At 40.1% G+C, this 27,995-nt stretch overlaps 1 protein-coding gene, 1 long non-coding RNA gene and 2 other non-coding genes across 6 annotated transcripts; all 4 read left to right on the top strand.

The window, feature by feature from the left end:
* Nucleotides 1-714: 714 nt before the first annotated feature.
* Nucleotides 715-1,261, top strand: LOC132017443 (adenosine 5'-monophosphoramidase HINT1-like). Its single transcript, XM_059399232.1, has one exon. It carries the CDS (start codon nucleotides 730-732, stop codon nucleotides 1,087-1,089), a length of 360 nt encoding a protein of 119 aa, XP_059255215.1. The 5' UTR covers nucleotides 715-729; the 3' UTR covers nucleotides 1,090-1,261.
* Nucleotides 1,262-18,844: 17,583 nt separating this feature from the next.
* LOC132017442 (uncharacterized) lies at nucleotides 18,845-22,130 on the top strand. 3 transcript variants are annotated; one of them, XR_009404283.1, is made up of 6 exons: nucleotides 18,845-18,927; nucleotides 19,318-19,527; nucleotides 19,627-19,710; nucleotides 19,794-19,859; nucleotides 20,150-20,219; nucleotides 20,464-22,130. It is a non-coding gene; the product is annotated as an uncharacterized LOC132017442 (long non-coding RNA). The 3 variants fall into 3 exon arrangements; XR_009404282.1 differs by having other exon boundaries at nucleotides 18,886-18,980; XR_009404284.1 differs by having other exon boundaries at nucleotides 18,886-18,980; nucleotides 19,607-19,710.
* LOC132018888 (small nucleolar RNA SNORD50) lies at nucleotides 19,937-20,006 on the top strand. The gene has a single exon (XR_009404659.1). It is a non-coding gene; the product is annotated as a small nucleolar RNA SNORD50 (small nucleolar RNA).
* LOC132018887 (small nucleolar RNA SNORD50) lies at nucleotides 20,272-20,342 on the top strand. The gene has a single exon (XR_009404658.1). It is a non-coding gene; the product is annotated as a small nucleolar RNA SNORD50 (small nucleolar RNA).
* Nucleotides 22,131-27,995: the final 5,865 nt, after the last annotated feature.

Below are 27,995 nucleotides of genomic sequence, written 5' to 3'. Positions count from 1 at the left end.
ATTTGCTCTCTCAGCTAGAAGTATTTTTCCCTCCTCTATTCTAGTGAAATAACCATAAAAACTTTGGAATTTGCTTCTAGGAAACAATCTCAACTCTGACTTCTCTAAAAATCTAAGTCTTCCCTGAGAGGGAGACGTGAGTCTAATGCTTTGAGTGAGACAGTGTTAGGCAAACCAGAGGACTGGAGGAGACTTTCTAAAACAAAGGGAAGGGACAAGAATTGGAAGTAGGATTAAACATGGAAGAGAGTTAGCCCCATATGGGACTGCATATGAATTCCAACGAGAGGCTTACAGAAGAAAACAAACAAGCACCACTAATAATAATAATAATAATAATGAAGTCCTTTTCAAGAAAATCTATGGTCACTGTGAGACGCAGCTGACTCATCTCAAAGAAACAATTGACTTAAACCAGAGGACCAGAATCTTCAGAAAAACTATATCAAATAGCAGAGAAATTTCAGTGACACTGCCAACAACCTTGGATTAATTAGTTCCTCCCCAGTGTGATAATAACACTAACACTCTTGTGTAAACTAACAGAATGGGGAAGGAGATTCCAGAGGTGAGTGCCATGCTGTAGGTGGAGGCTTAAAGCAGATCTGAGTCTTAGCGAAATTAAGGAATGTGACATTCTTGCAGGTCAATATTTTGGACTAAAATTCATAACAATCATCCCTCCTCTCGAGCTTCTGCCCGGGGCGGCCGCACAAGAAGGAGGCCGAGATGGCAGATGAGATCGCCAAGGCTCAGGCCGCGTGGCCTGGTGGCTACACAATCTTCGGGAAGATCATTCGCAAGGAAATCCCAGCCAAAATCATTTTTGAGGATGACCAGTGTCTTGCTTTCCATGACATTTCCCCTCAAGCACCAACTCATTTTCTGGTGATACCCAAGAAACATATATCCCAGATTTCTGTAGAAGAAGATGATGATGAAAGTCTTCTTGGACATTTAATGATTGTTGGCAAGAAATGTGCTGCTGATTTGGGCCTGAAGAAGGGTTATCGAACGGTGGTGAATGAAGGTTCAGATGGGGGACAGTCTATCATGTTCATCTCCATGTTCTTGGAGGTCGGCAGATGAATTAGCCTCCTGGTTAAGCTTGTTTTAGGGTTGATTTTCCCTCCTCTAGGCAGTGGTCAATATTTCCCAGTTCTGTAGGTTAAACAATATACTTCCTTCTGCCTATGTATGGAGAGATTGAGGAAATAATTTTTAAAAGCCATACATAATAAAAGACAATGTTGCATGGTTAAAACAACAACAAAAAATAAAATTCATAACCATCACAAACTTTTAGATAAAAGAAGCTAGAGTTCCTTAGCTTTGGGGCACCAACGAGAGTTGGGCATCCAGCTCTCGATTTTGACTTGGGTCTTCATCTTGGGGTTGTGAGATTGAGCCCCTCAGCAGTTTCCATGCTCGGTGTGGAGTCTGCTTACGATTCTCTCTCTCCTGGGGCTCCTGGGTGGCTCAGTGGGTTAAAGCCTCTGCCTTCGGCTCTGGTCATGATCCCAGGGTCCTGGGATCGAGCCCCGCATTGGGCTCTCTGCTCGGCAGGGAACCTACTTCCCTTCCTCTCTCTGCCTGCCTCTCTGCCTACTTGTGATCTTTGACTGCAAATAAATAAAATCTTTAAAAAAAAAAAAAAGATTCTCTCTCTCCCAAGGGGAACCCTCTTACACTGTTGGTGGGAATGCAAGTTGGTGCAGCCTCTTTGGAGAACAGTGTGGAGATTCCTCAAGAAATTAAAAATAGAACTTCCCTATGACCCTGCAATTGCACTCCTGGGTATCTACCTCAAAGATACAGATGTAGTGAAAAGAAGGGCCATCTGTACCCCAATGTTTATAGCAGCAATGGCCATGGTCGCCAAACTATGGAAAGAACCAAGATGCCCTTCAACAGACAAATGGATAAGGAAGATGTGGTCCATATACACTATGGAGTATTATGCCTCCATCAGAAAGGATGAATACCCAACTTTTGTAGCAACATGGACGGGACTGGAAGAGATTATGCTGAGTGAAATAAGTCAAGCAGAGAGAGTCAATTATCATATGATTTCACTTATTTGTGGAGCATAACAAATATCATGGAGGACAAGGGGAGTTAGAGAGGAGAAAGGAGTTGGGGTAAATTGGAAGGGGAGGTGAATCATGAAAGACTATGGACTCTGAAAAACAATCTGAGGGGTTTGAAGTGGTGGGGGGGGTAGGAGGTCGGGGTACCAGGTGGTGGGTATTATAGAGGGCACTGATTGCATGGAGCACTGGGTGTGGTGAAAAAATAATGAATACTGTTTTTCTGAAAATAAATAAATCAATTTAATAATAAAATAAAATAAAATAAAAAGATTCTTTCTCTCCCTCTCTGTCTGCCCCCCTCTCACGTGCTTTCTCTATCTCTCTCTCTCTAAAATAAGTAAATAAAATCTTTAAAAAAGAAGAGAGCAGAATTTTGAAAGAACTTAGAATAAAAGGCAAAAGACAAATGTCCCAGTACAATGAGAAAGAAAGAATAGCAAATAGAAATAAATCATATGCATTTTCATATGAATTAGGGTTCTCCAGAGAAGCATAACCAATAGGAAATACAGGGTATAAATATATCTAAGTATCTAAATATAGATATCTATATAAATATATATATGTATGTATACAACAATGGAATATTACTCAGACATCAGAAAGGATAAATACCTACCATTTACATCAATGTGGATGGAACTGGCAGGTATTATGCTCATACATAAGCCAATCAAAGAAAAATAATTATATGGAATAATATCATGTGGCATATGAGAAATAACAGAGGATCACAGAAGGGAGGGAAAATTGAATGGGAAGAAATCAGAGAGGGAGACAAACCATGAGAGACTCTTGACCCTGGGAAACAAACTGAGGGTTGTAGAAGACAGGGTGGATGGGGAGATGGGATAACTGGGTGATGGGCATTAAGGAGGGCACGTGATGTGATGAGCCCTGGGTATTATGCACAACTGACAAATCAATGAACACTACATCTGAAATTAATGATGTAGTATACTTTGGCTAATTAAATTTAAATTGAAAAATAAAAATAAATTTACTTATATATACACAGAGAGAGAGAGAGAGACCGTGCTCTATAGCCAGTAGGCTGAAGACCCAGAATAGTTTCAGTTCTAGCCCAAAGCAGTTCTGCTGGCAGAATTCATTCTTGTTCTGGAGAGGTCAGTTTTTGTTCAGTTAAAGCCTTCAACTGACTGGATATGACTTACCCATATTATGGAGGGTAATCTACTTTATTCAAACTCCACTGATTTAAATGTTAATCTTATCCAAAAAAATACTTTCACAGAAACATTCAGAAGAATGTCTTATGAAATATCTGGGCACCATGGCCCAGCCAAGTTAACACATAAAACTAACCACATATCATATGTCTCCTAATGCCAGGGCAATTTCCATTTACCTATGTAAGATACCTGCAGTTGTAAATACTTGAGAATCCACTTTAGAGATCACTTGATACGTAAAACAGAGGAACAGATGTTAGATTATTGCAAATATTTTGAAACAATAAGTACATCTATACTTAACGTTCCAGTGCAAAAATTTAAAGGATGAGGAATAAAAAACTGTCAAATAGTGTAAAAGTCTGAAAACTGATTTCTTCCCATTTCTTTTTTTATCATTTTATTTCTTCTCAGTGTTCCAGAATTCATTGTTTATGCACCACACCCAGTGTTCCATGCAATATATGCCCTCCTTCATACTACCACCAGGCTCACCCAACCCCTCACCCTCCTCCCCCAAAACCCTCAGTTTGTTTCTCAGAGTCCACAGTCTCTCATGGTTTGTCTCCCCCACCAATTTCCCCCAACTCACTTCTCCTCTCCATCTCCCAGTGTCCTCCATCGAAAACTGATTTTAAAAGGATGTATCTTATAGTTTGTGAGAAGTCATTCTATTTTTCCTAAAACAGGGGGAAAGGGGCAAGAAAATAGTCAAGAGACCATTGACTGGCACAATAGATATAATTCTCTCCCACCTCACTCTTTTTATTTTTTTTGAGGTAGGCTCCATGCCCAGCGTGGAGCTCAAACTCACAAACTCACAACCCTGAGAGCAAGACCTGAACTGAGACCAAGGGCTGGATGCTCAATGGACTGGGCTACTCAGTCACTCTTCCCACCTCTCTTTTACCAGAAACTAATTTGACCCTCTCTTCTCCTTCTCAACATCTAGGATCTAAGAGTCAGACGGAATGAAACTAACCCATTGTACTTCACCAACGTGGCCCCCAGCTGATATTTGACCAGGGCCTAGAAACATTCTCTGCTAGGTATAATGAGCCAAAGTAGCCTCAGCTAAATCCCTAACAACTTCAAGCCTTGAAACATGGCAAAAAATTGACGCATTAAAAAAATACAGTGTGACTTTCATTGGCATTATCCTCCATCTGTGTTCTACTGAATAAAAATTGGTAGACTGGCCCTTATTGTGTTAAATACCGTAGGAAATATCTCCATCAGATTTGCTTCCACAGGGCTTCCTTGAACTGCCAAAAAGTTACACCTTATAATATTGTTCTTTAGTTTTTCTTTACTTTTTCAAAAAAGATTTTATTTATTTATTTATTTACTTGTTTACTTGAGAGAGAGAGAACACGAATGGAGGGGAGGGAAGAGGGAGAGGGAGAAGCTGACTCCCCACTAAACAGGGAGCCTAATGCAGGGCTCATCCCAGGACCCTGAGGTCATGACCTAAGCTGTAGGTAGACACTTAAACTGAGCCACCCAGGCATCCATATTGTTCTTTAGTTTTTCAACACAGATTTTAGATTTGCTCAAGCAGATCTCCTAATTCTCATAATGATATGTATGTGTTGATCTTTACCTTCAGAGCATGCAATATATATACATAAGTTCTCTTCATAATGTTTATCATGGTTAGTGAATCTCTGAATTTAATCAACCTCTTTCCAAATAAGTTGATTTCCAATGTGTCTTTCTTAACAGGTTATCTTTCATTTTCTATCCTTATACATAAGTATCTCCCAGAAATAAATTCTAAGTTTCTTTTCATTCCAGTATCCTCACTGTATAATCATTTTACAAAGTTCACAAGCTCTAATTACCTACATAATATGAGGTAGAAAAATTCTTTCTATGACACCCCAATAAATAATTTTTCTGAGAGAAAAACTTCTGATCCATGGCCTTGCCCTGCAATGGTACATGCATTTCAGGTTCCTCCATATACCTGAAACAGACTGTTGAGAACATCATGGAGCAGCACTAGTGTGAGGAGAGCAAAGTAAACATGTACACTGAGGAAGCCTCACACTGTAGCCAATTCCCAACTCCACTTTAATTCCCATCACCACCCCCCAAGAAACTGCTCAACCATTCATGATACTTGATACTTAATACCTGAAGTACTTACAAGATATAGCAATCATTATACTGGTTGAATGATAAAAGAGAACTGGCAAAACTTAGTAGTATGCTGGAAAATTACTTTAACAAATACAACAGCCATGATTTCCATCCTTTCGAAATATCTAAGAAATCTGTACTATCTGTTTGCCATCTAGCTGTCATTTAGAGAATTACTAAATTCTCTAAAACCAGAGTTTAAAATATGTAACACATGATTGTGTATTATAAAGCAAAAGGGAGAAAGTGTTGATATGGCACCTGCCTACAAACCTTACTTTTGAAAATTTAGGATTCTAGGATTTATGTCCCTGAAGTTATCATAAAATGAGAGCTAACAGCAATTATATAAAATTTACTGACAAGATATGGGATTCCATTATTATAAAAGCTCCCAATCCATTTCTAGGCAAGCCTTTGCCCACAGCCATTCTAAATAGTGCTTAAGAATTATCTAAACATCTTATTTAATACTCACTATAATTTATTTGTAAAGAGTTACAGTAGAATGGGCAGTTGTAATATGCTTCTCACAGATGCACTTAAAGCCAGCTCTCATTTAGACAATGTTACACAATCTTGGAGAATGGGGTAAAAAAAAATAGATACTAGCCACCAGGTAAATCTGGTGCACAGAAACCAAAATATTAATTCACTTTCACAAGGTTGACAAGACTAGACTATCCTTTATTTACATACATAAGTAGTATGTGTATTTTTAAGTGTACTTAACTGTAGCTCATCAAAGTAGTATTTTATAGGTAAATTTTATTTGGGGTCCCAACAAAAAAAATATATAGATAACTTGAGAAAAGCTCAATAAATAAACTTTACATAGTAGGCAAGATGTAGGAAAACCAAAAAGAATAGTATCCTGGGCATCTGAGTTTTATTACCCTTTGGTCTGAAGGGCAAGGGAAGAAAGAGAGGGGTGAAGTGGGCCAGGTTTAAAGAAGTTATCCCTTTAGCAGAGGCCAACAGCAACTCCATATTCCCTCTGGCGTCCTGCTGGGATTCCCTACTGGCCCAAACCATTGGGAAACCAGAGGACAAGGGATTCATTGATGCAATCCATTTAGGTTAGCTTCTCAGAACAAAAAGCAGGGGAAAAGGGCTAATGAATGGATCTAAAGTGGGAAATGTAAGAGAGTTAGCATAGCAGATTTTTTTTTAAGATTTATTTATTCATTTGAGAGAAAGAGAGAGAGAGAGAAAGTGAGCAGGAGGGGCAGAGGAAGAGAGAATCTCAAGGAGACTCCACACTCAGTGTGGAGCCTGATGCAGGGCTCAATCCCAGGAACCTGAGATCATGACCTGAGCCAAAATCAAGAGTTCAATGCTTAACCAACTGAGGTGCCCCCATAGCTGATCTTTTTTTAATAAGGTAAAGTGAGGCCAATGTATCCCTTTGGTCCATGAAGGAGCTTCAAGAGGTTTAAGAATTAGTAGAAGTAGGGGGCACCTGGTTAAGCAACCAACTCTTGATTTCAGCTCAGCTTATATGATCTCAGGGTTATGAGATTGAGCCCTGTGTCAGGCTCCACGCTGAGCATGGAGCCTGCTTGTGATTCTCTTTATCACTCTCCCTCTGGCCCTTCCCTTTCCCCTACATTCTCTTTCTCTCTTTCTCTCTCTTTAAATAAAAAAAAGAAGAATTAGGAGAAGCAGATTGTCACAGATTACAGTAATGACTGACCCTGGCAAATCACACCTCTGAGTACCCACATCCCTGTTCACCACCCTCTCATATTGACCCTGGCCTTGGCCATATGACTTGATATGAACAATGGAACATCTGCATACACGATACAAGCAAAAGTTTAATAAATGACCTCTTGGAATACTACCCTGATATGTCTATGCCATGAAGACATCCAGAATGAAATTCCATGTGGACAGAGATGACCAGCTGTCCTGTTGTCCAAGCTCAGCCTCACCCTCAGCAGATCTGTTAACTAAACACCTCAGCATGAATAAGCCCAATCAGAAAAACTACCCAGTCAACCCACAGAATCATGAGAAATAACGATTGTTTTTATTGTAAGCACTGAGTTTGGGATGGTTTATTAAGCAGCAATAGATAACTGAACACAACCTCATTTGACTGAGGAAGGGCTAAATTCCAGTGCCTTAAGAATCAATCTTGTTCAAATGATATCCCTACAACCCAGTTCTCTCTGCCTCTCAACTCAGCTCTACTCTCTCCCCACCGTGTGTTAACTTAATTCTCAGAGAGGTTCTCCTCTTGTGGTCAAAAGATGGTTGTAGCAGGATTTAGAGAAAAAGGAATCCTCATGCACCATTAGTGAGAATGTAAATTGGTACAGCCACTCTGGAAAACAGTGTGATAGTTCCTCAAGAAATTAAAAATAGAAATTCCATATAGTCCTGTAATTCCACTAATAGGTATTTACCCAAAGGAAAAAAACATTAATTCAAATATAGGAAAAAAACAAAAACAATAAATACACACACACATACACACACACAATTTATTGTAGCATTATTTAACATAGCCAAGATATGGAAGACATCTATTTATCCGTAGATGAACAGATAAAGAAGATGTGGTACATATACACAATGGAATATTAGCCATAAAAAATACAATGAGATCTTGCCGTTTGTAACAACATGGTTGGACCTAGAGGGTATTAAGCTAAGTGAAATAAGTCAGATGGAGAAAGACAAACACCCCATAATTTCACTTATATGTGGCATCTAAAAAACAAAATAAATGAAAAAACAAAATGCAGAAACAGACCCATAAATACAGAGAATAAACATGGTTGCCAGAGGGAGGGGGTTGGGATAGGCTGAACAGGTGGAGTGGGAAGTACGGGCTTCCAGTTATGGAATGAAGAAGTCATAGGGATGAATGGTACAGCACAGGGAATATAGTCAATTGTACTAGTAATGGTAATGTGACAGAGAGTAGTTACAGTTGTTATGAGCATAGCATAACATATAGACTAGTTGAATTACTATGCTATACACCTGAAACCAGTGGAACACTGTGTGTCAGCTATACTTCAACTTTTTAAAAAAGAGATGGTTGTAGCACTTCCAGATTTCACATCCTGAATATGCAATATGGACTTTTACTCAAAGTTAGACAAAAAAGTTAAATCTGACTCTCACTAGCTCAAACTGGGATATTTCTACCTGCAGACCAATCACTATAGCCAGGTGGGTAGGACTGGAGTGGTTAAGACTATCTGGTCCTACCCTACAGCTAAGAATAAGTAGCTGCATCCAAATAATATGAGCTGAGAGTAAATGAAGGTTGAATCCACAAAAAAAAAAAAAAACTAAGAGAATTGAAAAACAATCCTGTGGATGCCAGGTAGCCAAAACTGATGAATTTGTAGTACAAATCCCAAATGCATACCTCCACCCTTCACCTTTCTTCCAAATTCTAGGCTTGTTTACTCAATTGCATGCTTGGTATTTTGTGCGGCATGTCTCCAAACATATCAAACTTTAAATGTTCCAAACAGAGCCACTTATGTAGAACAGGCCTAGAGGTGGAGTGCCCCCCTTGTTCTTTGTTCTTTGTTGTAGCTCCCAAATCTTATCTCCACTCTTCTCCTGCCAAAGCCCCATAATCTTGGAAGTAGTCCAATAGATGTCATTTTCAAACCCTGCATCACACCCTCTCATTCACTGATGACTCCAGCACCTATTTCACAGTCCCTATTCCCACCACTACTCTTAGTTATAGTGCTATCAACATCCACAGTGATGATTCACCTAATACCTTACATTCTCAGTTTCTTATCCTCCTTCCCCCCAATGACCATTTCATTCTTCCAGCTCAACTACCCCATCCTATGGCAATACCTTCTACTCTTATCTTTACCAACAATTATAGTACCTCTAAAATCTCAAATTCTAGAACCCTAATTGCTAATGCTCCCATTTCCTATCATTTCTAGTCTTCCCACTGCAGCTCTTCCTGGGACTTAATGAAATCTCCAGTCCACAGATACCATCACTTCCTCACTGCAAATCATCCCCCTACCCAGTTTATATTCCCTTGTTTATTGTTCAAACCATTTCCTTGCAAACACTCTTAACTCCTTTAGTCTTTTCTTCCTTCATTATCTTGCCTGGCAAAACTTTAACCCTAATTAATCCCACCTACTCCATACCTGCACCTAAGTATCTGAATATTTCTAGAAAAGGAAAGCTTAAAACCTTATTCCTAATACATTTATGGCCATAAATGTCATACACACAAAACTCTGGCAACAAATCCTACTTCACTTCCTTGGTCTGCATTTTTTGACTCTGCATATTGACAGAGTACCCTTTCTCCTAAGCCTCTTGTACCTCATTATTTTCCGTTCTTGCTTGATGACCTTGTCTCATGATTATTTGAGAAAATATGAACAATGAGTCAGGACCTGCATCATCTGTACCTCTACTTCCTGCAATGGAGCAAGATACTGCTTACTACCAGAAACTGCAACCCCAGGATGTCAACCACTGCATGATTTGCAGGTATTAGGGTCACCAAGAAATATGACTCACATAAACACTGGATATAACAATTTACTCACACAAGAAGCAGAGTACAATCAGCCTCAATAGTGAGCATCAGTCCCCCACAGCCAGCACATCTCACCCAACAGTTGATGCACAGATGATCTACAATACCCTTCCTGTGCTGCAGATGAAGGATCCCCATCTCTCCCTGCCAGGAACAGATCCAGAAGTGGGGTGCCATATGATGCACACACTTTAAGCAGAACAAAGTATGTATCAAATCAGGAATAGGGAAAGATATTCCCAGACAACTTTATATGTCCAGCACAGGGTAAGAGGCCTCATCTCCACATACAGAAATGTTCCAGGTCCAAGGCACACTGTTATACAGTCACACAGGGGTCAACAGACTGCCTTTCCCAATGGTCCAACCCCCCCAACCACTGTTCAGCTACTTAAACAGCAGAGACAGTGCACATAATCTGGTAGGATCACTGTCTGCCCCTAATTTGGAGATAGAGCTGGATCTAATGGGCCTCTTGAACTATCTGTATCAATGCAGTTTGCCTGCAGACCCTACCTGTCATTTTGAGACAGCACTTCATCAAGGTCTCTAGAACAAGACCCAGGATGATGATCAAGCCTACCCTTGAGGATGGTCCCTAATTAGGAACCCCGAGTGCCTGGATTAAGCCAGTTAAGGAGTTTTAAAAAAAGAAAAATGAGTCGTGGGAGGTGGAGACTGCAGGTATATAGTCAGTAATCATCCCACCTGGGCATGGATGTTCTTTAGTTTTTACCTGAATTATTGATATATATACAAGAGTTGTTGGCAATAATACAAATGCCTCACTATTCTGCCAACAGATAATCAAAGCTGTTCAGTTATCCATCACTACCTTAGCTAGTGAGTTCAGTGAATCTTGCTGGTTTGGGATAGCTTGGTGGTCTGAGTCATTCTGTAGCCACCAAGCCATCACAATGGGAATATGGGATTAGGGCCTTAACCTCTAATTTAGAGGGCTTTTCTCTACCACATAGCATGTTACCAACAAAAACCATTCTGCTCTGTGGACCAACCCTGTGCTCTCCTTTTTTCCCCCATTTATAATCTCTTGAATTTCCCTTTTGGCCCTCTGGGCATGGATTCACCTTGTTTGTTTTCAATCTGTTTCGCCCAAGTTGTGGGAAACCATTGAAATCAGTTTATTGTTTTCTATCGCAAGCAAGACTTTTCAGTAGAACTTTTCCATTGCTTCCCCCACAGTCAGAGACAACCAGTAGTGATAGCAGGGTCTTACACTGGGAAGAGCCCTATTGCATGAAGGCCTCCAGTGCATCATCCATGTTCCCAGAGGCAGGGTCATATAATCAGGAATCTATGGCTTTTACCTGAAATGCAGGCTTTATGAATGATTTTCCAGGGAGTCTTAGTGTTAGGGAAGTCCTCATAGTCAAGATCTCATTCTCTTTGCAATCTACATCAAGAGTGACACAGACTTAATCTCTCTGTCCTGTTTGTTGCCCTATTCAATGTAGGCAAAAAAAAAAAAAAAAAAAAAAAAAAAAAAGCATTGCAGCAAGGGATCAGTGGTTAGCTTCTACTGCACTACTCAGCCTGAGACATTTGGGTCTACAAGGCCTTCTCATCAAATAGGGGCACCAACCAAGCTGCACGAGACTCTCCTGGCCTCTGCCCATATCTTTCAATTTTTGTATTTCACTCTCTGAAAAGGACCTCATTTCAACAGTTTCATTTTCAGCAATGTCATTTCTGGTTTGCATTTAATGAAAACAAGTCCTACATGGAGCTTTCAAGTGACTTGGATCCAGCAAAGCTTTCCACACGGGGGCCTTTGATTCCCCTTGAGTGTCATCTGCAGCTTCTGGCATGTGGGAATTAGAGGACAGTGGGGGTGTATGAAGGTGGCCAGAAGCCAGGTTAATTTTCCAGTTTTTAGGGCCCACCTCTTGCTTTTCTGCCCTTAGCCATCATAATAGTTTATCCTTGTTGACAGGGAAATTGTCTACATCTTACCTACATTCCCATTAGGCCAGAGAGAGCCCAGTACTCAGCCAGCCGATAATCACCCCCCTGGGAGCTGACATCACCCTGGGATGGCTGGACTAATGAACGCTGTTCGTCTGCATCATGTACTAACATTTCTGGTGACCTTGCTCACTGCCCTAAACTGTTGAGCAACTAACACCTGTTGTCAACCACCAGGAAAAGCAATAGCAAGATGTCTGTAGGGCTTGCATTGCCAAGAAAGACATGACTCACACAGACACTGGATGGAACAGCACTTTATTCACAGAGAAGAAATCAAGCAAGATCAGCTTCAACAGTGACTGCCAGTCCATCATGGCCAGTGCATCTTGCCCCGAAGATGACATAAGGAGGTGATCTGTACTCAATCAATCTTTTTATGCAGCAGGTGAAAAATGTCCTTCCCTTCCCACCAAGAACAGATAAAGCAATGGGGTTGCCCAGGTGCCAAATGATGCACACGCTTTAAGCGGAAAAAAGAGGTACGTATTAAATCCTGAGTAGGGAAAGATAATGCCAGACAAGTCCATATGCCCAGCACAGGCTGTTAGGACTCTTTATCTCCATGAAAGAAAATGTTCCAGGCCCAAGGTACACTCTTATACAGTTCTGCAAGGGTCAGTGGGCTGTGCATGACTGCCTTTCCCAACACCTGCCTTATCTTTTAACAAATGAAACAAATGAAGTGTTCTTGGTCCAGTCAAAGACCTCCATCTTTATTCTGGAAAGGATCTCCTCTTCTTAAGGATTTTGCACCTACAACTTTTTTTTTTTTTTTTTTTTTGCCTTAAAAAGGAGTCCTGTGACATATGACCCTCTCTAGCTACTGACCCACTTCTGACTTCTCATCCATTTTCTCCTCAGTCCTCTTTAACTGAGCTTCCATCATCACTATTTTGCTGGGACTGTGTTCTTCGTGTTGCCAAACCCAATGGTCATTTCTGTTATCATACTCGACCTTTCAGGAGCATTCCAAATGATGTATCTCTCTCCCTCTTCATTTCATTTCGAGATATCATACTCTCCAGTTTTACACCTAAGAGGTCTCCTTTGCTGGCACTTCTTCTCTACTAGAACTCTAAACTAAGCAGTGCACCAAGGTTCTGCTCTGTCCTGGGCTTTCTCCTCTTTATTTATACTCTTTCCCTGATGATCTCAGTGTCATGCTTTAAATATCTTATTCATGCCAGTGACACTCGAGCCCTGACCTCTCCTCTGAACTTCAGACTCATGTATCAAACTGCTCTTGACATTTCCACATATATGAGGCTTTCCCCCTAATGTAAGCTCTTTAACTTTATTTCATGAACTTAACATTTTACTATTTCATAGAGTATTCACAAGATTTTCTTCAATTCACATTTGTCTATTCTGCCATCAAACCTAGAGCTTACTGACTAGTTCAGTTTAGAAACTGGAAAAGAGACATTATTCTAAGATTCTTTCATCCTAATTTTTGAAGTTTGATTTTTTTCTGTTTTGGAATAATTATGCTTACCCTACTTAATGTGGCATATATAGTTCTACCATGATTTTAGCAAAAGTTGTAATAGTGAACTTTATTCTCATGCATTATATGCCCAGACCTTTATGTATATTGAAATGTTTTCAAAAGTTGTCTACTGTAGGGTATCTTTACACCCTATGGTACTGGCGCTAGGCTACTGCATTTGGCACTTTTCTCTTTTCTCTGCACACTTGTCTGTGCACAAAACTTCAGTCATCCTCTCTATATTTATTTGTCCTTCTCTAGCTCTGACTTTTCTTTTTTTTTTTTAAGATTTTATTTATTTGACAGACAGAGATCACAAGTAGGCAGAGAGGCAGGCAGGGGGGGTGGGGGCCGGGAAGCAGGCTCCCTGCTGAGCAGAGAGCCCAATGCGGGGCTCGATCCCAGGACCTTGAGATCATGACCTGAGCTGAAGGCAGAGGCTTTAACCCACTTAGCCACCCAGGCACCCCAGCTCTAACTTTTCTCTGGGCTTCATTTCTTCTTTTTTAATTTTTTTTTTTTTAAGATTTTATTTATTTGAGGGGCGCCTGGGTGGCTCAGTGGGTTAAGCCGCTGCCTTCGGCTCAGGTCATGATCTCAGGGTCCTGGGATCAAGTCCCGCATCGGGCTTTCTGCTCGGCGGGGAGCCTGCTTCCTCCTCTCTCTCTCTCTGCCTGCCTCTCCATCTACTTGTGATTTCTCTCTGTCAAATAAATAAATAAAATCTTTAAAAAAAAAAAAGATTTTATTTATTTGAGAGAGAGCGAGCGAGTAAGAAAGAGCACGAGAGGGAGAAGCAGACTCCCTGCGGAGCTGGGAGTCTGAAACGGGACTCAATCCCCAGACACTGGGATCATGACCTGAGCTGAAGGCAGTCACTTAACTGAGCCACCCAGTGCCCTTGGACTTCATTTCTAAATTTCTGATGATCCACTGGATATGTAACTCAGTGTTCCACTCCATATTTAACACAAGCGAAATGAATCTTTTCCATTCTCCCAAATCAGTAACTGACTTCCCTCTTCCACCCAATGGGGTTGCTGTTCTCTTGGCTGCCCAGGCTCCATGCTACTCCCACATCACATCACATCCTCCTATTTCTTCCTTCAACACACCAATATCATGTCTTCATGACAGTATGAATTTGGAGAGAGATTTGGGAATGTTCGTTAACTGAAATTTCTTTTCTTTTTTTAAAGCTCTTTTTTGTTTTGTTTTTAAAGATTTTATTTATTTGACAGAGAGAGAGAAAGACAGCACAAGGGCAGAGCAGCAGGTAGAGGGAGAGGGAGAAGCAGGCTCTCTGCTGAGGAGGGAGCCCAATGTGGGACTCGATCCCAGAACCCTGAGATTATGACCCTAGCCAAAGGCAGCCACTCAACCAACTCAGCCACACAGGCACCCCAGTTAACGAAATTTCTATGCCTTACTTTTTCCATGACTACTGTAAGGTTAAAAATATACACCAGGATTATTCTGAAGATTATGATCATGAACTAATGTGCAGAAGAACCTAACAGCACCTAGGTTCTGTGTGTTGCTTTCTTCCCTGCCTTCCATTACCATGGCAAAAATTATAGTGGCGTCCCTCATAATATCTCATCTAAATGACTACACTGATTTCTAAACTCTGCTTTTACTCTTTTTCCAAAACACTATTTGGTTCACATTATGATCTTATCCAAAAGTCTTTAATGGCTAATTTTTAAAACAGAGGTATCTAAAGTCAGATAAACATTTCTTATTAAACTATAAACTCTTTCAGGAAGGACAAGGTCTTCTGTGTATTCTTTTTTTTTTTTAATAGGAAGTGATTAAGGGCATCTTTCTTTTTTTTTTTTTTTTTTAAGATTTTATTTATTTATTTGACAGAAATCACAAGTAGTCATAAAGGCAGGCAGAGAGAGAAGAGGAAGCAGGCTCCCCGGTGATCAGAGAGCCCAATGCAGGGCTCGATTCCAGGACCCTGAGACCATGACTCGAGCCAAAGGCAGAGGCTTCAACCCACTGAGCCACCCAGGCACCCCTCTTCTGTGTATTATTAGCTTTCCCTGAAGAACATGGAATGCACCAGGGGCTCAGTGAACATTTTTTCCAAAAAATTATTAAAATGATGATTGTATCTAAAAGTGTATTAAGAGGGGATGCCTGAGTGGCTCAGTCGTTAAGCATCTGCCTTCGGCTCAGGGTCCTGGGATCAAGCCCCACATCAGTCTCCCTGCTAGTGGGGAGTATGCTCCTCCCTTTCTCACTCCTCCTGCTTGTGTCCCCTCTCTCGCTGTCTCTCTCTGTCAAATAAATAAATAAAATCTTTAAAATAAAAGTGTGTTAAGAATATGAAAACTTATTTTTAGCATACTAAAGCATACATGTTTAATTTCAGTTCTGACCTTCATATGGTCTTTCTTAAATCATTTCGAATATTTGGCAGCAATTTGCTTGACTGTTTTAGGTGTAAGAAGCAACGACAGGTGCCTTCATCTCCTGGTATGTTTCTACATTCTTTGATGAGATAAACTCCTTGAATGAGCTGTATACCGCTTCACAGTCATTGCACATGTTCACTGGAGGGGAGTGCTGTCAATAGGCAAGTTCTAGATTCAATTCATTCTGCATTTGTTACTCCTAGTTTGAGTCAAAAGTTAATATGGAAGGATTTTTCTTTTTTTAAGGCTGGAATATGTTTCAGTTATGCAGTACCACACTTACCCTAAAACAGCTGTTCTTGAATTTCTAAATGTATATGAATGACTGTAGACCTGTGCTATCCAATACAGTAGCCACTTGCCATACAATAATGGGACACTTGAAATGTGGACAGTCAAACCAAAATGTGCTGTGACTGTAAAATACACACTAGATTGCAAGGATTGAATACAAAAAAGGAATGTAAAATATCTCAATAACTTGTACTAATCGTGTATTGAAATGAAAATATTTTGGTTATATTGCATTAAATAAAATGTATTAGAAATAATTTCTGATTCTTTTATTTTTTAAAATGTGGCTACTACAGTATTTAAAATTACATATGCAACTCACATTTGGGGTTCATCTTATGCTCTTGTAGAACAGCTCTGGCTCATATGCTTGTTTGAAATATTTCCTGGCTCCCATTTTTGGAGATTCTGCTTTGGTAGTTGCAAGTTTAGGCACAGAAATCTGGTATTTTTTTTTAGCTCTCCAAGTAATTCAATTGATAATTCAGGGTAGGCAATCACTGTTTTCTACTGCTTTTGACCAGATGATTTCCGTAGTCTCCAACACAGAAGTGATTCAAAGATAACAGAGTAACAGCTTTCAATTTCATTGGGGTATAATGGCCATCCCATAAAGTCATATGTATGTTTTTCAGTTAGCAAAACACTCTTCAAAATATAAACACAACACAACCATTTTGTGGGAATGGAAGGATGGTAGGAACAATTAAGCAATATCTATCAGAAACTTAAGTGACTCACTTCTAGAAACCGATCTTGCAGATCTTCTCACAAGCTCACTATATCTGAAATTCACTTCAGCACTATTTGAAATTGAAAAATGGGAAACTGAGGAAATAAATTACCATACATCCAACTGAATATTACACAGCTGGAAACAAGAACAAGTTTGTCTAGGGGTGCCTGGGTGGCTCAGTGGGTTAAAGCCTTTGCCTTCAGCTCTGGTCATGAGGAAGCCTGCTTCCTCCTCTGTCTCTGCCTGCTTCTCTGCCTACTTGTGATCTCTGGCTGTCAAATAAGTAAATAAAATCTTAAAAAAAAAAAAAAAGGAATAAGTTCGTCTATATGTATTGATACAGAGAGGAATCTAGATTTATTGGGGGGCAAGGCAAGCAGAAAAGCATACAGATCTTATCTGCAGATATGAAATATGAAAAAATATGTACCTATATTTGTATATGCATAGAAATTTTAAAAATATTAACAGTGGTTACTGTTAACAGTGGGGAGAGTCCCAGTGATATGGAAAGGAACTTTTTGCTTTTTATACCCTTTTGTACTGTTTTAGTTTCTTCACTATGAGCAACATGTAAATATACATTTACATTACAAAATACTTTTTAAAAAATCTACATAATGTCTAGCTAGGCAAGTAATCACTTCATCACTTAGGTTCCTGTTACAGAAATTTGCTTTTCACTATTACCTTTTAATCTGCAGTCTGGTCTTTAATTTTCTAAGTTTTCTAAATTTATTTCTAAATTAATTTTCTAAAAGGCCATCATATATACTTTCATTTTTCAACCAGTCGTTACCAACAACCTACTTTATGCCAGACCGTACACTGTTCTAAAGATGAAAATAAAGAACGGACACAAAACGGTATGTTCCTTACACATGGGTAGGACAATAAAAAAAACCCATACGTAAATAATCATTAGTCATGAGTGCCATGAAGACCTGAATTTTCAGATTCTAGAATGTTCAAATATCATGTGTGCTTGCGTGTGCATATACACGTATTCGCTCACACATACTAATTAATACAATCATTGCTACTGAATTTTTTTGAGCCATTTGTATATAGTATTCGGGGTATTTCTCAAATTTAACTTTCTCCTGCACTCATTTTAGCGAACTTAGCACAAAGAAATTAAAAACTGCAAAATTGTTCAGTTGTACGATTTTAAGCAAATTAGCTGCTTTAGGGCCTCAGTTTTCTCCGCTGCCAAATGGGGTATTTACCTCTCAGGTTGGCTGTCTCGGGAATTCTAGGTGCTGATCGCGTAACTGCAGTGCCTGGCACAAGGAAACGCGGGGGTGGGGTAGGTCCGGCAGCGCAGGGAGCACTGGGGCGCCCGCACTGGGGCGCAGCTGGGCCGCGTGCAGCGTCGCCGGCCGGCTCTCTGGGGAGGCGCGGTATTCTCGCCGTGGACTGCAGAAATGCTACGTTTTCAGGTGCTTTTTTCACCCGAGCACTTCCGCACGGCAATTTCTCTCTCCGGGCGTGCGGAGGCCAGTGCCCGCCCGCTCTTGCGGCGCCCGCTAACCAGTCCGATTTCTCGAGAGGGTGGTACGCTGAGGCCGCCCGGCACTGCAAAACCCCGGGCCCCGAGCCGGCCAATCTGTTCTAGGCAGACTTGGCCCGGAGCGGGCGGCAGTCTCGCCTCCCACTGCAGCAGTTAGTTTGAATTCTGGCGCCACTCCCGCGCCACGTAGAGCCAGGCTCGACAGCGACCGCACGCCGCGCGCAGCGGGCGCGCACCGGGGACTGGGCGAGCGTGCGGCGAGCGGGCGACGCTCGCACCACGCCCCGGAACGAGCCTCCGAAAGAAAAGAGGCGCCGCGCGCGCTCCCGCTCTCCTCCTTCAGGAAACGGCCACGCCCCGTCCTCTCCCATGTCCAATAGATGCGAGGGGGCGTGGCGACCTCTGCCTGACTCAGGAGAGGCTATAAAGGGAACTGCTGGAGACGCCGCTCGGTCTTTTACGTCTGGACTTGGGAAGTGTGGTCTAGGTTGTGGGTGAGTGGGCCTCGCGGGCGAGTACCTGGCGGGCGAAGTTGGCGCGGGATGAGGTTAGCTGCAGCTCTTTGAGATTTTAGACCTTTGATCTTGGGGTGCTCTGGGTTCGAAAGTTGCACGTGGGAAACACGCAGCCAGACCGCCACGTGTCCTGCGTGATGGTGGCGGCGGCGGCGGCGGCAGGCTTCGAGTTCAGGCGTGCGGAGGCTGGTGCTGATAGCCACGAGCGCTGCGCGCGGCCTTCTTAAGGGCGGACGCCCGGCTGGTGGAACCTGGGCGGCGGCGGCGGAAGAACAACCCTATTCCCAGGATTTGGGGCAGAGACTTAGTTTTACTTTGGGAATATGAAGCCTTTACTACTAAGACGATTGTTTTTCTTTCTCGTCGCAGATCAGAAAGATCGTTTGAAAATGGGCGGTCCCCGACCTTGTCTGAGATTGAGCTGTACTGTGCCCAGATGGCGCTGTGTGCAAACCAGATTAGTAAAAGAGGCAGGGATCTGGCATTCTGTGAAAACGCTTAATCTTCAAAATAATTGGTCCGCTGCGGGAACGGTGGGCTCTCTGTGGTGTAAAGGAGCTGTTACCGGGAGATAATGAGGTAAGGACGATTTGAGAGCTTAGTTTTTAAACTGAAGAAGTAAACCTGTTGATACACAGGAAAAGATGTATCCTTGAAGTTTTCTTAATTTCTTGATAGGTGCAGGGGGAAATTCCAAAACAAATATCCAAGAGAATATTTGCTAGGAAATGACCTGATTGGAACCTGACGATCTTAACCCAGGTATGTGTTGGGCTAGTCCTTGAATTCAGTATGTTTAATCCATAATGTAGATAAAGTGAAGAAATTTTTTTGTTCTCGAACAGCATCCTGGAGATTGATGAACAATAATGGAGCTGTAAATGTCACAGAGGAGCAACCTTGCTTGTAAGGTGTGTGGTTTACAAAATCTGCTACACTACTTCTAGTACAGTACTTCCCATTTAACATTTCCTATGGATTATGGTCTAATCAGTGATGAAACCTATCCCGAAGCTGACTACCTGAAGAGAAGCATGTACGGATTCGGCTTCTGAGATAAGACCAATAAGTTTTGTTGTCTGGGTTTTATAAATGAGAAGGTTCTGTTAGGTCATAAAACTTGTAGGGAGAAAACTGCTACCTCACAATGATGGACAGTGTGTTTTATTGTGGGTTTTTTTTTTTTTTTCTTTGCCAACAGTGAGGTGTCGCTGTCTGCTCATGGAAAGATGCCAGTTTGCAGTAACCTTCCTAAGGCATAACTCATTTCTGTGAGTGGAGATTTTTTATTTAATAGTTGGTCAGTATTTTGTCCTTGGTCTTAATCTGTGATGATCTTATCCCGAACCTGAATATCTGTTGAGAAAACTTAATACGGATCTGGCTTCTGAGATAGACCATTATGAGGACAAAGTTTTTTTTGTTTTTTGTTTTTTTGTGTTTTTTATTTTAAGAATTCTTATGCTCTTCTGATGTTAATAGTCTTGTAAATCTCAAATGTTTTTCCTTTTCTAGGGCAAATGCCACCAGATTTACTTGTATGAAAAACATAAGGAAAGGCTCTTCATTTTTACTGGCATGGAAAGAAAACCTACAAATCAAGACCATATATTCATTTTTATTTCTGTAAACAAATAATCAAATCGAATGTATCCATAAGAATTAAGCCTCTTACTTTTGTCACACTGCCCTAGCCACAACCTGTTAGTCAGATTGCTTTGTAGATCTAGTTCTATTTTAAATACAGGAATGTGTAGAGAACTAATTTTTATGGTGAAGTCTTTTTTTTTTTTCTCCAGTTAACCAGACTTGTAATCAGATCACTCTGAATGCTTTGCCTTTGGTCACCTGTTGAATTTAAAGTATGTGGATGTAATTAAAGTGGAGTGAAAATCGGAGTATTGTGGGAAAATCCTTGGGGTTTTTTTTGGCGAAATGACTTGGTTTGGCAGTATCACTGAATAAGTACAAATCATATTGGCTTTTTGTGTGGTACTAAGTATTCCTGGGCTAATGGTGAGCAAAATGGAGAGACTGCCTGTTAGGGGAGAGAAAAATACCAAGTATCAAAATGATCAGTGATTACTGGTCCTAATGCAATTGTATTTTGAAAGGATGCTCAAGATGGGAAATGTAGAATGCTGAAAATGAAGAGAGCACAGTGTAACAATTATGGGTAATGGAGGAAGATAAGGGAGTTTAAAGTAGTCAAACATTGCACAGAATGTAGACTGTAATAGCATCTGATCTAACCAAGATGGGCCCCATGCATGATCATTTTCCATAAATAGCTGTATACGTAAGTTGTTCTTTTTTTTATTTATTATTTTTTTTTAAGATTTTATTTATCAGAGAGAGAGGGAAGAGAGTGAGCACAGGCAGACAGAATGGCAGGCAGAGGGAGAAGCAGGCTCCCTGCTGAGCAAGGAGCCCGATGTGGGACTCGATCCCAGGATGCTGGGATCATGACCTGAGCCAAAGGCAGCTACTTAACCAACTGAGCCACCCAGGCGTCCCAGTAAGTTGTTCTTAAGCCCATACTTCTGTGTCAATCAAAATAATAGAATTTTTGTCAGCTTATAATGAGCTGTATTTTTTCCCAAAATATTTTCCTGGCTTTTAGTGAAAATTCAGTTTTGGACCCATGTAGCTCAGAAGAGGCTCATGAGATTTGACAAGCATGTTGGGTTATTGGTCAGGCACAGAGTGGATTTGCTCGCGTATTAAAATGGTGTACAGAATACACATAGGAAATAGTTTATTGCAGCCAAACTAGAATAGAAGGTATTTATGCCACCACATAGAGATCAAGTATTCTGAGTCCCTACACACTATTAAATTATAGGTTCAATGAATTACAAGTTGTCTGCAGAAAATACGAACCAGTCTTTTTGATAGGAAGTGTGAGGTGTCTAAACTGAGAGTAGGGTGTGGTCCCTTTAATGAGGCCTTAAGACTTGAAATCCAGCAATGGGAAAAGCCATTTGGCATAATGGATTACACATGGTATCTTGATGTTACCAGAAGGAATTGGGAAAGCTGTGTGGCTTTAAGACTACTTAGAAACTTTTGAAGATCAGTGGTATAATGTATATGATGTGGAGTGATTTGGCAAAATACTAACTACTGAAATTGTAATTTCTCAATGCTATTCCTAAATTAAAGAGGCTTTGGATTAGTGACCTTGTTGCCTTTTTTCAAAAAACAAATGTGCCTACATTTGGTTTTAATCATCCAAGATCTCAAGTACCTGGATACCTTAGCTACCTAGTTGGCACTGGTTTGCATGCTAAATGTTAGGTGTACATATCATTCATTATTGAAGTAGATGATAGAAGTGAGGTCTGCACAAAATTTTCAGGGACGTGTCTGCCCTTTTGTCAAAGCTGGCACACAGGACTTGAAAACAAGTTGTGAAATTTGCCTTAGGAGCACTCTGACCTCTTTTCCTGCAGTTATTGCTCCCTTCTCAGTTTTTTCTGGTAATGTCACATTTCTTCAGTTGGTAGACTTCGAATCAAGTTAATGTGTTTATGTATTGTACTGTACTGGGCTCTAATGAGGTCAGAAGTAAAACACTTGCTGTGTCCTCTGTTAATAGTGGTACAAAGTGACAAAAGGCACTGTGAGAGAGATATTTAATATCTGAGGCAAGTGAACAGTGGATTTGAATCAAAACCAACCCAGAGGAATATAAATCTTTACATATAAACACTTGATGTAAAGATTGTATGCCCCAGGACCTGAGAGTGATGAATTGGGAATTTGGGTATCAATTGGGTGGTCAGATATGGAACAAATAATGTGGAAGATAAGGCTGAAGTGTTTGGAGGCAACTGTAATGCTATGGTCATTTGATTTACCTAAAACTTGACTTTTTTTTTCAGCGGGAAGACATAGAGTAGAAAATCACATAATTTAGTCCATTTGATTCTGCAGAGTCCACACTTGAACAAATAAGGACCAAAAAGGTACAATTTAGTGAAATTAAGCTTGGAACTTTAACATATAATTAATATCAGCTTCCATTAAAATGGAAAACAACTACTAGATTTGGATGATGTTTTTCATTCACACAATGGAGGTTTTGACTGTTAGAGTCTACTAGCCTTATCCTTTGGGAATGTTAACACACCAGGTAATACCTTTATATTAACAAATAGGTAAATACTAGTTACAAACAGGGTCCTTAAGTTACCTGGATAAGGGACTTAACCTTTCTGAGCATATGTGCAACTTAATAGAGAACTTAATGGAGACTTAAAGACCTCAGGAATAAAGGAATATGGCTATAATAGACTGAGATCTGCATGGTTAGTACTGATTTCAGATTTTGAATGAGCAGTCTACGTGTGTGGCTTTAGCCAGTAGGAATTATTTTCTATGCTTTCCATCATGCTTCCAGGTTATCTTCAAATATGGTAGGCTCAGACCTGCCATTTGGTGCTTTCTAAAACTAGTTCTGTTGCCAGAAATATAATATCCAGTACACCTGACTGCCCAATCAAGTATCCTCTGAAATGATTATGCACCTTATAAATCCATATTGTTTGCTTAACCCGTAGGAAATCTCGTGCTCGGGCTCAGATTTTTAACACCACTTGGCCAGTTAGAATCTTTAGTTGAATTCTACCCTGCTAGGATAGTCTGCCTATCTTTTGCTAGTGCTTCCTCCCTGGGGATGAGACCCTCTTTCCCATGTTTCCTCCCAAAAGCTTGATTCAGGATACTCAGAGCATGGTATTTAGTATTCATAATTGCCTAACTGAATATTGCCACTGCCTCTAGTCTCACTCCACCTCACTGAATCTATGTATTTGGATATGTACAGAGATCAGATCAAAGCACAAGTTTGCCATGCAGTTCTGGAAGCTTTGTGGACCATCTTAGGGTGGAGGAGAGGGTGTCTTTACAAAATGAAAACCAGACTAATCTGTCTCATTCTCACAAATCCTGACCTATTCCCTTTACTAGTAACACATCACTAAAGTCCTGGCATGCCATGTGGCTGAGTTATAACAGGAAATAAGGATTTAATCACAAAATCCCAAATTGAGTATAGTATAATCTAACCTATTTGGGAACTTTTTCTTAGTTTATGCTTACTCGGTTGGTTCTAGTTCTTTTCAAGAGTGTTAATAATTGAAAAAGCATTTAAGAATACTCAATATTTATCATTTGAATAAAATAAGAGTTAAAATACAGTGCATTACTTTAATGAGGTCAGTTAACTTTTGACCTACCTACCATTGCCTCCTAACTATTGATACAACAAATTGTACAGTTTTAAATACACAGTTTGGCAAGTTTTTCCATTGATATACATCCATGAAATAATTACCACAATCAAAATAATGACCATCCATTTCTCAAAAGTATTATCTTGCAGAGGCTTGATTTTGAACATGTTAGATTTGAGATGGAATCTAATATCCAAATGAAATTTTGAGTTAGGTAGAGAAGTTTGGAGCTCAAGGAAGAGATCTGAGCTGGAGAAATAAAATTGGAGTCATCAGCATGTGGATGGTATATTTAAAGCCGTAAGATTAGATGAGATCACCAAGGAGTGAATATAAAGAGAAACGAAGTGGTCCAAGAGTTGAGTCCTGGAGCATTCCAAGAGTAGGGAATTGCAGGATTAGTTAAAATTTTGGAGGTTATTCTGTGCCAAGGGATAAAAATTGGGAAATAGGAATCTGTTAAGTGCAACTGCCATATCCGGAACAGAAACGAGATGAAAAGTAAAGGAGTTCTGAATGGAAAGCAAGGATGAAAACTAGCAAATAATTGCTTGGGCTATAGGGCTGGAGATAGCCTTGATTTAATGCAGAGCCTTAGCATGGAAATTGAATGAGTTAGTATCTGAGAACAGCTTGGTAAAGTTCCAGGAAAGAATGAGATAAGGAATCTAGGAAGTATGCTAGGGTGTTCATCAGACAGTATCTATTTAGAGACGTGGAGTTAGCTACAGACAGGTTTTATGTGCGAAAGTGCCTGCTGAGGCTGAAAACTACCAATTTTAATAGCGTAATTCTTACTATTCTATGGGGCTTATCTGCCTGGGAGAAGAAAGCAGATCAGTGAATTAATCCAAAATTAGGAGTAAACTGGCCAGGAGGAGCAAAACAATGACAAGCTAAGGGCACTGAGGATATAGATAAAACTTAAAATTATTAACCTTGAGATCCAGGCTGAATAGGGGGAAAAAAGTGAGGGTCCTATGTAAGACAAAGATCAGACATACCATGGAAAGATGCCGATGAAAACTAGGTAAAATAAGGTCCTCTCCACTAAAACTACAAAATGACCCATAGCATGTTGTATTCTGATAATTGGTTTATCGCTTTCTGGCCCTAGAATGTGAAGTTCTTTACAAGAAGAATCTGTACCCTTTAATCTCTTAAATTCTAAGACAATGTAATGGCTCCTATAAAAAATAATCTAAGTAGAATTCAGTTTGTATATTTAGGGCAATTATGATGTGATTTAACTTCTCCAAAAGGGCTAAAAGAAAATGAGAAAAGTTAGATGATGTTAAGGACAAATATATGTATCCCCCAAAATTAATATGTTGAAGCCCTAACCACCTAGGGTAGCTATATTTGGAGAAAGAGCCTCTAAAGAAGTAAGAGAGTTTAAATAAGCTCGTAAGGGGAAGGCTCTGATCCAGGAGGAATACTGTCCTTATTAAAAAACAAAAATAAGAAAAAAAAAAAACACCAGAGAGCTCATTCTCTCCCTCTCCCCAGCACATCCACAAAGAGGTCACATGAGCACATAATGCGATAGTGACCACCCACAAGCCAAGATGGAGGCCTCAGAATGTTGGACCTACAGCCTCCAGAACTGTGAGAAAACTTCAGTTCTATTGTTTAAGCCATCCAGTCTGTGGTATTTTGTTATGGTAACTCTAACAGACTAAGAAGCAAAGGATAAATGGCCACTGCTATAATTTTGGGAGTTTATATTTAGCTAAAGAATTATGAGTAATAGCTATGAAAAAAGCCCATGCAATATAATCTCTCTGGTTTTATACATTTTCCCTTTAGGTTTCTATTTACTAAATCTACAATACGCTTTTTTTATTGAATATTAACAAACAAAGCTGTTTCTCCACTTGGTTCATCAAGTTCAGTTTTTTGAGAAATAGATACTTTTTCAATAAAAATTATCACTAAAGAGGGATGCCTGGCTGGCTCGGTTGGTAGAGCTTGCAACTCTTAATCTTGGGGTCATGAGTTCAAGCTCATGGGCATAGAGCTCCCTTAAAAAATAAATACTATCAGAAAAACCAGAGATTGAACAGAAACACTTTCAGATAGAAAGTGAATGTTGTCTGAAGTCCTGTGTTTCACAGGAAAAACTTTTTGACATAAGTGAGATTACTTATTTCATAATCACTTCATGTAACAAAAAATGGTTTGGGATTACTAAATATTTCACAGTCTAAAATTTTGTTTTTTCAAAATATTGTTAAAATGTCTCTGCTGTGTAGAACAATCTATACATTCAGTGCAATCCCTATCAAAATACCATCTTTTTTCACAGAACTGGAACAGATAATCCTAAAATTTGTATGGAACTGAAAAAACCCCAAATAGCCAAAGAAATGTTGAAAAAGAAAACCAAATCTGGTGAGATCACAAACCTGGACTTCAAGCTCTGTTACAAAGCTGTGATCATCAAAACAGTATGGTACTGGCACAAAAACAGACACATACATCATTGGAACAGAATAGAGTACCCAGAAATGGACCGTCAACTCTATGGTCAACTAATCTTTGACAAAACAAAAGAATATCCAATAGATAAAAAGGCAGTCTCTTCAAAAAATGGTGTTGGGAAAATTGGACAGCCACATGCAGGAGAATGAAACTGGATAATTTCCTTATACCATACACAAAAAAATAGACTCAAAATGGATGAAAGACCTAAATGTGAGAGAGGAATCCATCAAAATCCTAGAGGAGAACACAGGCAGCAATCTCTTGTAACTTTGGCCACAGCAACTTCTTGCTAGACACGTTTTCAAAGGCAAGGGAAACAAAGGCAAACATGAACTATTGGGACGTAAATAAAGCTTTTTGCACAGAAAAGGAAACAGTCAACAAAACCAAAAGACAACAGAAAAGAATGGGAGAAGATAATTTGCAAATGTCTTACCAGATAAAGGCTAGTATCCAAAATCTATAAAGGACTTACCAAACTCAACACCCAGAGAACAAATAGTTCAATCAAGAAATGGGCAGAAGACACGAACAGATATTTCTCCAATGAAGACATACATACAGCCAACAGACACATGAAAAAATGTTCCACATCTCTTGGCATCAGGGAAATACAAATCAAAACCACAATGAGATATCACCTCATACCAGTCAGAATGGCTAAAATTAACAAGTCAGGAAATGACAGATGTTGGCAAGGATGCGAAGAAAGGGGAACCCTCCTACACTGTTGGCGGGAATGCAAGCTGGTGCAGCCACTCTGGAAAACAGCATAAAGTTTCCTCAGAAAGTTAAAAATGGAACTACTCTATGACCCAGCAATTGCACTATTGGGTGTTTACCCCAATACAAAGGTAGTGATCAAAGGGGCACCTGCAATTGCTATTTATAGCAGCAATGTCCACAATAGCCAAATTATGGCAAGAGCCCAGATGTACATTGATAGATGAATGGATAAGAAGATACTATTTGTATGTGTGTATGGAACATACATATATATGGAACACTACTCAGCCATCAAAAAAATGAAATCTTGGCGATTTGCAGTAACATTGGTAGAACTAGAGGGTATTATGCTAAATGAAATAAGTCAGAGAAAGAGAATTAACATGATCTCAGTGATGTGTGGTATTTAAGAAATGAAACATGGGCGCCTGGGTGGCTCAGTGAGTTAAAGCCTCTGCCTTCGGCTCAGGTCATGATCCCAGGGTCCTGGGATCAAGCCCCACATTGGGCTCTTTGCTCGGCAGGGAGCCTGCTTCCTCCTCTCTCTCTCTGCCTGCTTCTCTGCCTACTTGTGATCTCAGGCTGTCAAATAAA

This window comes from Mustela nigripes, chromosome 5 (genome assembly GCF_022355385.1).
Source record: "Mustela nigripes isolate SB6536 chromosome 5, MUSNIG.SB6536, whole genome shotgun sequence".
Classification (NCBI taxonomy): Eukaryota; Metazoa; Chordata; class Mammalia; order Carnivora; family Mustelidae; genus Mustela; species Mustela nigripes.
This window is presented reverse-complemented; position numbering and strand designations above follow the sequence as displayed.